At 36.9% G+C, this 12,557-nt stretch overlaps 1 protein-coding gene across 3 annotated transcripts in view; it reads left to right on the plus strand.

The window, feature by feature from the left end:
- The window catches only part of RPRD1A (regulation of nuclear pre-mRNA domain containing 1A), a 68,920-nt gene that overhangs the window by 15,431 nt on the left and 40,932 nt on the right, over window positions 1–12,557 (plus strand). For all 3 annotated transcript variants that reach the window (XM_021686101.2, XM_021686102.1, XM_044921124.1), the window contains exon 2: window positions 10,441–10,570. In XM_021686101.2, the coding sequence (XP_021541776.1) occupies window positions 10,441–10,570 (130 nt within the window). The remainder of the gene's footprint in view (window positions 1–10,440; window positions 10,571–12,557) is intronic.

Consider the following 12,557-nt stretch of genomic DNA (forward strand, 5'->3'; position numbering starts at 1 on the left):
CTCTGACACCACTCTTGAGAGGTGTTGGGCTCCACATCACAGCCTGGCTTCTCATTTAGCCTTTGTTTAGTGTGGGTGTGGGTGGGGTACAGTTTTTTGTGCTGTTTTATCTTTTTTTTTTTTCCCCTGTGGTATTTGGCTGGAGTAGATTGGTTATTGTCTAAAAGTTTTCTATCTTTCTAGGTTTCCCTTTTCCTGGTCATTTGGCTAGAATGGAAAGGTTTGTGTTGGAACTTTTTATGTCGGCACCTGTTAGGATTTCTGGGTTGCTGACTTTTTCAACTCCCAATCTAAGATAAAGGCAAAAAGAAAACTCCAAGAACTCACCTTGTACTATTCTTTGGGTCCCAAGGTCCCTAGCCTGTCTGCCTTTGTTTCTTTTCTTATGTTTGTTTTATTTATAATGCCCAGGATTTGTAGTTGTACTTTGCAGGAGAAATAGGTAAAACGACATCTCCATCTTCCTGGAAACACAAGTTCCCTACAAACTGGTCTTTATATTGGAACTGGGACACATCATTTGGAACTCTGAGACTAGTATTTTTACTAGTTTTTCTTGTCTTAGATATAAGATACTTTCTGGTTTGCATGTTGTATTAGTATTTTAACAAACTTATTTTAATATAACTATGCTAAACACTTTTAGTTTTTATTGCTTTAAAATACACACTTGTTATAAAATTTAAAACAGCACAGTAATATGTTAAATTCCTAAGTAAAAATTCATTGCAAAAAGGCCAGTTATTCCTAGATTAATTTGTAAATTCAGGGCAGTCCAAAAGAAATTTGTTCTTTTACAGGAAATTTAAAGCTAAATCTAGAGGTCATTGGGAAAAGTAAATGTGGAGGAAGAGCAGGCAATTTTTAATTTTTGTCTTGTAAATTTTGACAATTTTTTTAAAAAGATTTTTATTTGACAGAGAGCAAGAGAGAACAAGCAAGGGTAGTGGCAGGGAGAGGGAGAAGTAGGCTCCCCGCTGAGCAGGGAGCCCAGTGTGGGGCTCCATCCCACCCTGAGATCATGACCTGAGCCAAAGGCAGATGCTTAACCGACTGAGCCACCCAGGTGCCTCATGAATTTTGACAATTTTGAAGGGAAAACAGTAAAGGAGATACTGTGTTCTTTTAGGTATCCACACAGCCTTTAAAGGCATTGAAGTTAGAAGAGTATGATGTCAGTACAGGAATAGGAATATGTATGAAAGGAACAGAGTAGACACGAGGAAACCCATTTTATGTAGGCATTTGGTAAATTAGACACTATATTCATGGGAGAAGGACTGGAATATTACGAATGATTCTTAGATTTCTACTCAATACCATATGTAAAATTAATCCAGTTAAAGATAGAACACTGAGAAAAATCAACTATGGAATCATGTAAGGAAAACATGCATTTATAGTTCTTTCTAGTCTTGTGTTGTGAAAAGACTTTCTAAATAAGGCCCCAGTGGTCTTATAAGAAATACAAGGGGATCATGACCTGAGCCGAAGGCAGATGCTTAACCGACTGAGCCACCCAGGTGCCCCTATAGTCATTCTTTTTGATGCTCTTTTGCCAGTGGCAGCCTCTTAGAGGGTCACTTGTGTCCTTTGGATACAACCCCTGTAATTTTTAAAGAGCTTACTTGCTTTCTATCATGACAAGTTATGCCAGGTTATGCCAGGCTCATCTTATACATTTCCTGCTTTTATTGGCAAAATGTGTAGGGACCACAGTATGGGTCCTGGGATTGCTGATTGATTTTAGTGCATTTCTTTGAATGCATTTTATTACTTTAATAATTATTTCATTGGTAAATGGAGATAATAACTTACCTTGTAGGGTTGTTTTAAAGATTAAATTAGATACACAGTAAACTTTCAGAGCAGTGCCTAGTTATAAGAAAATAGTATGTATTTTTTTAATTCAAGTATAATGAGCATACAGTATTATTAGTTTTGGGTGTACAGTATAATTCAGCAATTTTACACAATTCTCAGTGCTCATTGTGGTAAGTGTACTTTTAAACCTCTTTATCTATTCCATCTACCCTCCCACCCACCTCTCCCCAGCAATCATCAGTTTGTTCTCTGTATTTAAGAGTCTGATTTTGTCTCTTTTTTCCCTTTGTTTTGTTTCTTAAATTCCATATGAGTGAAATTATATGGTATTTGTCTTTGACTGACTAATTTAGGATTATACCCTCTAGGTCCATCTGTGTTGTTGCAAATGGCAAGATTTATTCTTCTTTATGGCTGATTAATACTCCACAGTATATCCATCTTTATCCATCAGTGGACACTTGGGTTGCTCCCATATCTTGGCAATTATTTTTTTATTTTTTAAAGATTTTATTTATATATTTGATAGAGACACAGTGGGAGAGGGAACACAAACAAGGGGAATGGGAGAGGAAGGAGAAGCAGGTTTCCCGCGGAGCAGGGAGCCCGATGCGGGGCTTGATCCCAGGACTTTGGGATCATGACCTGAGCCGAAGGCAGGTGCTTAACAACTGACTGAGCCACCCAGGTGCCCTGGCAATTATTTTTTTAAAAGATTTATGTATGTATTTATTTAGAGAGAGCGTGTGAGAGAGTGGGGGGAGGGGTAGAAGTAGAGGGAGAAAATCTCAAGCACTCTCCCCGCTGAGCATGGACATGGGGCTCGATTTCATAACCCTGGGAGAATGACCTGAGCTGAAATCAAGAGTTGGATGCTCAACCTACTGAGCAACCCAGGTGCCCCCATATCTTGGCTATTGTAAATAATGCTGCAGTAAACATAGGGGTGCATATATCTTTTTGTGAATTAGTGCTTTCATTTTCTTTGGGTAAATACCCAGTAGTGGAATTACTAAATCATATCGTAATTCTATTTTTTATTTTTTGAGGGACCTCCATACTGTTTTCTGCAGTGGCTGTGGAAATTCCACAATACTATTTTAAAAATACTATTCTTAAAAGAGCAAAAAAGTTTTAGTCTCAGTCCCACTCTAGAAGTATAATGTGAACAAACCGTATGATGTGTATTCTTCCAGAACTCTTCCAGTTGACAGTGTCTTCTATAGTGGTCTGATGGTCCAGGATGAAGTTTGTTCTTTTCAAGATTTAAAAAATTCATTTGTGGGGCGCTTGGGTGGCTCAGTCATTAAACGTCTGCCTTCAGCTCGGGTCATGATCCCGAGGTCCTGGGATCGAGTCCCACATCGGGCTCCCTGCTCGGCAGGAAGCCTGCTTCTCCCTCTCCCACTCCCCCTGCTTGTGTTCCCTCTCTCTCGCTGTGTCTCTCTCTGTCAAATAAATAAAATCGTTAAAAAAATTAAAATAAAATAAAATAAATAAAAAATTCATTTGTTGTATATACTAAAATCAAAATTTTTTGAAATTATTTCAGGAACTTGAATTGACTTTGACCTGTTAGACTGGGGAAGATGTCCATTTGCTTGGGTCTAGGTGGAGTTTTGTTTTGTTTTGTTTTGTTTTCCCAAATATTGAAATAAGAGAGATCATGTACCTATAGGACAAAGTCAAAATGGAGCATCAAGTGAGCACTACTCAGAAGCCCTCTTAAGCATGTAGGCCCAAGTTATTTATTTAATATATAACTCATGTGTTTTCCCTTTACTTTATTTTTTTTAAAGATTTATCTATTTTAGAGAGAGAGTGCATGGGGGCAGGCCAGAAAGAGAGGGGGAGAAAGAATCCCAAACGGACTCCCTGCTGAGCTGGGAGCCTGATGTGGGGTTCAATCCCCATGACTCTGAGACTGGGACCTGAGCCAAAATCAAGTCAGAACACTTAACCCACTGAGCCACCCAGGTGCCCCATGTGTTTTCCCTTTATTACTTAAATCTTTGTTGGCAACTCTTGACACACACCCCTCCCCAAATTATTTATTGATCCTCCCATGAAGTAGGTCTGTCTACTGTGTGTTTGTGTGAATATGTGTAACTTAACACTATGTCTGAGATACATGTCTGAGATACACTATGTATCTCAGTATTATGTACTGATACTCCATATCAGTATTATAAATTTCTCTTTTTTTTGAGGGGTGGGAGGGGCAGTGGCAGAGGGAGAGAGAATCTCAAGCAGACTCCACACTGAGCGCAGAGCCTGACTCGGGGCTCGATCCCATGACCCAGAGATCATGACCTGAGCCAAAATCAAGTCGGACATTTAACTGACTGAGCCACCCAGGTGCCCCTCTGTCTCATTTTTGAACAGCTGTAGAGTATTGGATTGTATGGATATACTATGATTTATCTAGTGATATCTTGTTATCATGAGTATCCTTAGTGATTTCTTTGGGCAGTTATGATAATATATCCATAGGGTAAATTCCTGGACAGGAAATTTGCAGGGTCAAGGGATTTGTGCATTTACATTTTTCATGGGTGTTGCTAAATTAATTTTCTGAGAGGTTTCACTAATATATATATTAACCACCAATGTCTGAAGGTATCTAAAGGTGATAATCCCACCGTATTTTTGCCAGCTTTAGTGTCAGATTTTCATCTCCATCACTCTAATAGGTGGAAAATGATAATTGGTTTTAATTGCTTAATATTTGTGTTTCTTTCATCTTTCCATTCACACTAGCCCATTTTTCTATAGATTATTGATTTGTGAGAACTCTAGAATGGAGGAGGAGATAAACATACTTGAATTCAGTACTTCGAAAATAAGATTAGCTAGATCTGTAAGAAAGTTTGTCTTTCATAATCTGAATTTGAAGTTGAGGTTTCTGAGAGCAGTGTAATTTTACATTATTCCCCCTTCAGCTATGCTGGGTGAGGTTAAAACCAGAAGCCAGCTTAGTAGAACAAATAATTAAAGGAAAAGTTTTAGGCCAAAAAAATTACTGATTTAATAAATAACTAAGCAAATTGTGAATCAACTGCTGGGCTTGATGCCATAGATGGGTAGATGAGAGTGACAGTTGTTGCTTTCGATGGAGCTTAGTTTAGTTGGGAAGCATTAGATTAAATAAAAGTAATTATAGTTGGAATAAGTGCTCCATAGGAAAGTATGGGGTGCTATGAGAGCCCATCAGCGTTGCCTAACCTGTGTACTGGGTGGTGAAGGAAAACCAGAGGAACCTGTTTAACTGAGGTCTAAAGGATGGGTAGGAGTTGGGGAAGTTAGAGGAGTGGTTGTATTGGGCATGAAGAGAGAGTATTATAGAGGGCAGAGACAGACATTTGTGGGCCTTTGGTTTCTATTAAGGATTTACAATGTTACCTGGAGAACAGTAGAAAATCTTTGAAGGATTTTAAAGCAAGGGATGGGCTTGCCAAAAGTCTGAGGCATTGTGGCAGTGGTACAGGAATACACTGGCTTTATCCACCTCATTTGTCACCCACCTCAGCTATTATGAAGCAGCCAGCTGTATTTGACTGAACTCTTGGTCCTGTCTGGGACAGATAGAATCTATTCATGAGTCACCTGTGGATTACGCACTTTCTGTGGCAAAGAGAGTTAAAGCAGTTTCTGCCATATAACCAACTATTCATCTGTATGAACATGTCTTGTAGTATACTATAGTGATAATTAGTTTACCAGGGAAATAAATGAGGCTGTCCAGCAGTTTTTAGTAAGTCTTTAATAGGTTTTTGTTTCAAGATAATGGCTTTTCTTCTGATTTCCTCCTATAAGACCTACAGTAGTGTTCATTGGTATGTGTGTGTGTCTGTGTGTATATATTTGTTTATTCAGTTTTTTTGCTCCTTCTCCCACGTAGAAGGCTTCCTCTGTAAAGAGGGCTCTTGAGTTAATAGATAACACAGTAAAATTTTAACTGTTTGTTGTATTTATTGGCATTGTCATCTAGTGTGGTTTTAAATTTCAGTCACCATAAAAACATGGGTGATTAACTTAGATTATGATATTCTGCATTATATCAAAATAAATAGGCATATATGGTTTGTACAGTTGTAAGAAAAGTAATGATGCTCTCGCTTTTTAAAAGATTTTATTTATTTATTTATTTTGTAGAGAGTGAGTGAGCAAGAATGCGCGCAACTGGGGGAAGAAGCAGAGGGGGAGAGAGTGGGAGGAGGGGAAAGAATCCCAAGCAGACTCTGTGCCGAGCATGGGAGCCCAACATTGGGCTCAATCCCATGACCCTGAGATCATAACCTGAGCCAGAACCCAAGTCATATGCTCAACCGGCTGAGCTACCTAGGTGCCCCAATGCTCTCACTTTCTGATTATGATTAAGTAAAACTAGATTCTGAACTGATCATGAATTGGTGAAACTAGGTGGCATTTATGTAGTCCTTTGATTGGCAAAGTTTGTTTCATATTGTTTATATAAGAGCCCAGGCTCTTCTCTTTGAAGCCTTGTAGTTGGTATTTCTTTTATTTGAATTGTGAATTGTTATGTAACTGTCTCTTACTTATGTGATGAACTGAATTTGTATTGCCCTTTGGGGGATATGCTCAACATTTTAGGTAATGCTGTGTCCTCATATATTATCCAGCCAGATTTTATTATTATTTATTTGTTTTGATTTACCTGTTCACATACAAGGTCCAAGGAAAAGGGGCTATACTTAATACCCACAGTAGCTTAAAATTTTTAGTTCAGAGAGGTGAGATATAAGAAAATGGTTCCTACAATGTAAATATTGACTGGTCCTTATTTGCTTATACTTTATTAGCACAAAAATAGCAGTATACACATACAGATACACTTGGATATAATATTATATTTATGATTGCTTCCAGTGTTGGTGTGATACATTAGTGGAGAGTAGGAATAAAGAGAACTCACATTTTTAGTGATGTGACCTGTCATGTGCCAATCTATATAGAGCTTGAAAATTCTTGATTGAACAGGAAAGGTTATTTTTGGTCAATGCCCGGCATGGTCCCTGGCACATAGCAAACATTAAATAAATGCTATTTAGATTGAATGGAAGATTTAGAAAATAGCCAGTTTTACAAGGAACCCTGTGACAATAGAAATAAAGGAGGAGATTAGGTCAGACCCACTTTTAAGCATTATATTTTATTCCCAACAGAGTTTTTTCTTTAAGGAATTATGAAATAGTTTGTTTGCTCTTTCTGTTAATTTTGTATGCTTTTTTTTTTAAAGATTTTATTTTTTTATTTATTCATTTGAGAGAGAATGAGATACAGAGAGCATGAGAGCGGGGAGGCTCAGAGGGAAAAGCAGGCTCCCCGCCGAGCAGGGAGCCCGATGCGGGACTCGATCCTGGGACTCCAGGATCATGACCTGAGCCGAAGGCAGTTGCTTAACCAACTGAGCCACCCAGGCGCCCCAATTTTGTATGCTTTAATAACAGTTTATGGCTCTGTTATTATAAATTATCAAAATTCATTTGAAAATCATTTTTGTGATTTTCTTCTGGAATTGCTTGTTGTAATTAGTTCCATTAGTTTATTTTTGCTCTGCATGAAGGTACACATAATTTTAAATGGAAGTAAGTTTTTTTACTGAGAATTTGGAGAAGGATATACGTTATAGCGGTTTCTAAGTATTTCTCATATTTTAGCTTGGGTTCCACAAGGGGAAGAAAATGAAAATAATGTGTTGATATTTGGACCTCATACCAAATCCATGCTGTAGTTTTGGTTTGTTTTTTGGAATATGCTGGGAAATACATTTTGATATCTTGTAAATTTTTGCTTTAATGCACATTGTAGAAACCATTCTGAATTATTTTTAAGAGCTGGTAGCCCATGGATTTATAAATATGGTAAAATACACTTTTTAATTTGTGTGGTACATAACAGAATTTACCATTTTAACCATTTCTAAGTGTTAGTTTATTGGTATTGAATACATTCACACTATTACGCAACCATCATCACCATCCATTTCTAGAATTCTTCTCATCTTCTAAAACTGGAACTCTATACCTATTAAACAATAACTCTCTGTGCCTTTCTCCCTCCAGCGCCTGGCAATCACCATTTACTTTCTGTTTCTATGAATTTAACTATTCTAGGTATTTCATATAAGCAGAACCATATAGTATTTTTTTTTTTTGGTGACTGGCTTGTTTCACTTAGCGTAATATCCTTTAGGTTCATTCATGTTGTAGCATGTGTCACGATGTCCTTTCTTTTTAAGGCTGAATAATATTCCATTTGTATGGATTACCATATTTTGTTTATTCATTTATCTGTCAGTGGATCCTTGTGTTGCTTCTACCTTTTGCTATTGTGAATAATGCTGCTAACATTCTGAAGTATTTTGGTTGGGTCACTACTTGATCTTTTCAAAAGGTAACATCCTCTTTCATTTATAACATAGTCGTAAGAGGCGTAGTCCAGTTAAGAGGGAATGCTTAGGAGTTGGACTTTGGATTCAATTCCTGGCTGATCCCTTCCTGGATATCTCAGTATGGGCAGATAACCCTTTTGATGCCTATTTGTTAAAACTGCCCAATGCAGGTAATGATGGTACCTTAAATTATTTGGATTAAATTAGGTAATACATGTAAAGTGCTTGGAAGAGTGTGTAACACATAGTAAAAGTTTGATAAATGTTACCAGTATTTAGGAAAAGGAGCCCATTGATTCAGGTACTCATTTAAAGTACTACAGATGGTCTCCCAATTAGATAATAATAAAAATTTGAGTTTTTAAACTCATTTTGATGCTGAGAAGGCAAATACTTGGATTAATTAATTAATATTAACCTTTTCTTTGGGTGGGATTTTCTTTGGGCAGAGATAGGTAAAAAAGAGACAGGTTTGAATATTGGGAAAGTTGCCATTATGATCATCTTCATGGGAAAGGGTCCTGGTATCTTTTTTTTTTTTTTTTTTTAAAGATTTTATTTATTTATTTGACAGAGAGAGAGATAGCGAGAGCAGGAACACAAGCAGGGGGAGTGGGAGAGCGAGAAGCAGGCTACCCGCCGAGCAGGGAGCCCGATGTGGGACTCGATCCCAGGACCCTGGGATCATGACCTGAGCCGAAAGCAGACGCCTAACGACTGAGCCACCCAGGCGCCCAGGGTCCTGGTATCTTAACCAGTTATACTGAATGGTTTATCTAACCAGACAAGAGCCAAAAGAATCAGAAGTTGGTCTTTGTTATTGCCATCTCTTCCATATCTTTATTCTATTCCAGGACTTTCAAAAGCATAGTGGTGAGCCACATCTTTAGACAGGCAAATGAGACTATGCAGTGGATGGCACAGATTTATAAAGTCTGGTCGTCTCTGACTCAGTATTTTAGTTTCTTGTAAGCAGGTTGTGTGTCACTAGTTTTTTCTCAAGAAAGACATGAACTCAGAAGTGGCTTTTAATGTGTTGAATGATTAAACTGAATACTCAAATCTAGAGGGCCCAAAGTAGCCTGCCTGTTTTCGTCTTAAATCCACTAAGCTGGCACACATATATGGTGCACTGGATTATCAGTCTTGACCATAAGTTTCCTACACCATTGAATGTGGATGCCACAGAGTACAGTGTTTCTGAATATAACTGTACTACTTTGAATAATTTATATTTAATTCTAGTAAAATTATATTATGAAAATAGTCAATGTAAAAGATTATGTTCAACCTACTAAATTTTACTTGTATGTATGACTCTTAACTTGAGTTGTACTTAATACTGTACCACTTAACACTTAACATTGTAATTAGTAAAAATGTATTCTGGCCCACAATTGTTGAAATCTTTTCCATTCTTTTAGAAGAATGACTACACCCACTGAATATTATGAGAAGAGACATCTTTTTGTCTAGATGAATTCAGCTATTTAAGGCCATGTAATCCAAAGTGGGTGAAAATCTAAACTGCCCATTTGGTCTCCCTAACATTTACTCTGTCAGCTTGGGAAATATTTATTTCATAAACAAAAAGTACATAATTAATTGAAGTGAGGTCTCTTTCAACATATTTTACATTTCGTACTCTTGTTTTACAATACCTTAATGATAACTTTAAAATCAGTGTGGGTATTAAAACAGTCATAAATTCAAGCTTTAAGGTACCATCTTAACGTGACCAGTTACCATCTTATTTTAAATAAGCTGTATTTCATGTAGTGTTTAATAGTTTTAACAAAATTTAGTACAGATTGAGTCACAGAGATGCATTTTTGTAGACCTGAGGATTTTGGTGTATAAAACTACTAATTTGGGAATAGTGATAAGACTAGTAATCAAAGGTAAGTAGTTTGGGCAACTTAGTAAAAGTGCAGGGAAACTAATTATTGACTAGTTCCTCCTCCTGAGTCCTTTTTTTCCTCACATGCTGCATCTCCAGAAACTATAGAAACCTAGAGAGTTAAAGAATAGTGACTTGATGAGTTCGGTAGTAGAATGAGAAGCTAGAGTTGAACATGATACGTAAAGGTTAGTAGGTTTGTTGTAGTTCTCAAACTGCTTGAGTCATATATTGAGAAAGTTTGTCCAAGTTAAATGAGGATATTTTAAGTAGATTTTTAATTTTTTTTTTTATTTTTCAGCCAAACCAAACAGGAAGCTTACTTTTCTCTACCTAGCCAATGATGTCATTCAGAACAGCAAAAGGAAGGGACCGGAGTTTACAAAAGATTTTGCACCAGTTATAGTGGAGGCTTTTAAACATGTTTCAAGGTATGGTAATTGAGTACTAGGTAATCTCTTTTAAATATGCATAATATGTCCTTTTGTTAAAATTTGCCGTAAGCCATTCAAACAAAAAACAGGGAATTTATTTCTTTGAAATTTTCATTTGAAAAGACTTAACTATAAATGGCATTTGTAAATGTGTTAAATACTTTGTGTGAATGGAAATTTTTGAACTGTTGCAATGGTGCGTATATGGAGTACTTGAATTAACAGCTTTCCTTTAAGAGACCAAAAGCAACTGCCATTTTGGAATGAACTTCATTAAGAATAAATGAAGGTATTGAATTGAAAATTTGTGTGCTTATAAAGTTATTTTTCCAACTAATATTTCTGGATAAACGTCATACCTTTTCCTTTCATATTGCTTATAATTTTAAGGTTTTTTTAGTGTTTGGGTACATATTACAACATTTTAAAATGCTTTGGAAGTATAGAATATTTATTTAAAATAATTATAAGCCTGTTGAAAAATTTTGCTACAGAAAAATTCTGAGGGTAAAGGTCAGGGCTTTGGCTTAATGCCCCTTTTAAATGCTTATTTCCAACATATGTGAATATTTGGTAGATTACTGGATAAACATTATTGGGATAGGCTACTAAATCAGTCTAAATTATAGAATCCAGGGGTAAATGAAGATCTGTGTTGAATGATTTAAGGATGAGAATATACTCCAGGCATGCCCTGCAACTTTAGTCATAGTGGATGCATTTTTCAAAAATTACAGTGCTGTATGTTACTTTCTTAAATGTATATTATTTATCTTTCCTTTTAGATACTGTCTTTTACCATCTTTTCAGATGTTGGCATTTCTTAAGAGTTCAGTCCTTAGCCCTCTTTCTGTGGTCATATTCTTCACTTGACCTCTGGGCGATTTTATACATTGCATGTATTTAGTTATTATCCACACCCTAATAACTCTCAGTCTTACACTCCAGTCCAGATGTGTTTTCTTTGTTTTAGACCTGTGTGTCCTCTTGCCTAATGAATTTCTAGTTGTATGCCTCCGTACATCTCAAACGTACTAAGTCCTGTTGAACTCATATTGTCCTTGCTCCTGTCAGACTTGCTCCTCCTCTAGGTTTCACTCTCTCAGTAGATCCAACTCTATCTATCCAGATGCCCATATGAGAAATTAGGTGTCAGCTTTAACTTTCTCTGATACTGTGATATATAGTATATCACATTCTCCTCTCTCTTTCACTCCCTTTATCCCATGTAGTATATATAGTTCCCACACTTCTTTAGATTTCTTTCCATTCCAGTTTCCATAATGTCATTTCTTTTTTTTTTTTTCTTTTTAAGATTTTATTTATTTTTTTAGAGAGCGCACACGAAAGCATGAGTGGGGGTTGGAGGGAAGGGGGGACAGAAGGAGAGGGAGAATCAGACTCCCAACTGAGCAGGGAGCCCAAGGCGCAGCTCTATCCCAGGACCCCAAGATATGACCTGAGCTAATGGCAGACACTTAACTGACTGAGCCACCCAGGTGCCCCCATAATGTCATTTTCTATATAATTGCAGGAGCCTCCAGTATTGTTTAATCCACTTACAAAACTAGCCACAGTTGCAGAGCTGATCATAACGCTCCTTTGCCTTTGAGTTGTTCTCATTTGTCCCAGAGATTAAGTCTAAAGTCCTGAGCAAGACTTACGGTGTTGCTTCATGGCCCTGTCCACATTTTCAGACTCCTGTCTCACATTTCTTCCACACACACAATTTATAGTCCAAGTTTAAGCTAACTGAACTCTTTTAGTTCTTTCTACCTTAAGTTTTTTAAATATGTTGCCTCTTCTGAGAAATTCAATAAAGTATTTATTGACTGGCTACTACGTGCTGGGCCCTAAGGATACTTTAGCGAACAGGATAAAGTTCTGTCCTAGTGGAGCTTGCATTTCAGTGGATGACAAAGGTAAAAACTAGATGTACAGGTGAATATATACTATGCTAGTAGGTAAGTATTGTGAAGAAATA

The sequence above is a fragment of the Neomonachus schauinslandi genome, chromosome 14, assembly GCF_002201575.2.
Source record: "Neomonachus schauinslandi chromosome 14, ASM220157v2, whole genome shotgun sequence".
NCBI classification, from domain to species: Eukaryota; Metazoa; Chordata; class Mammalia; order Carnivora; family Phocidae; genus Neomonachus; species Neomonachus schauinslandi.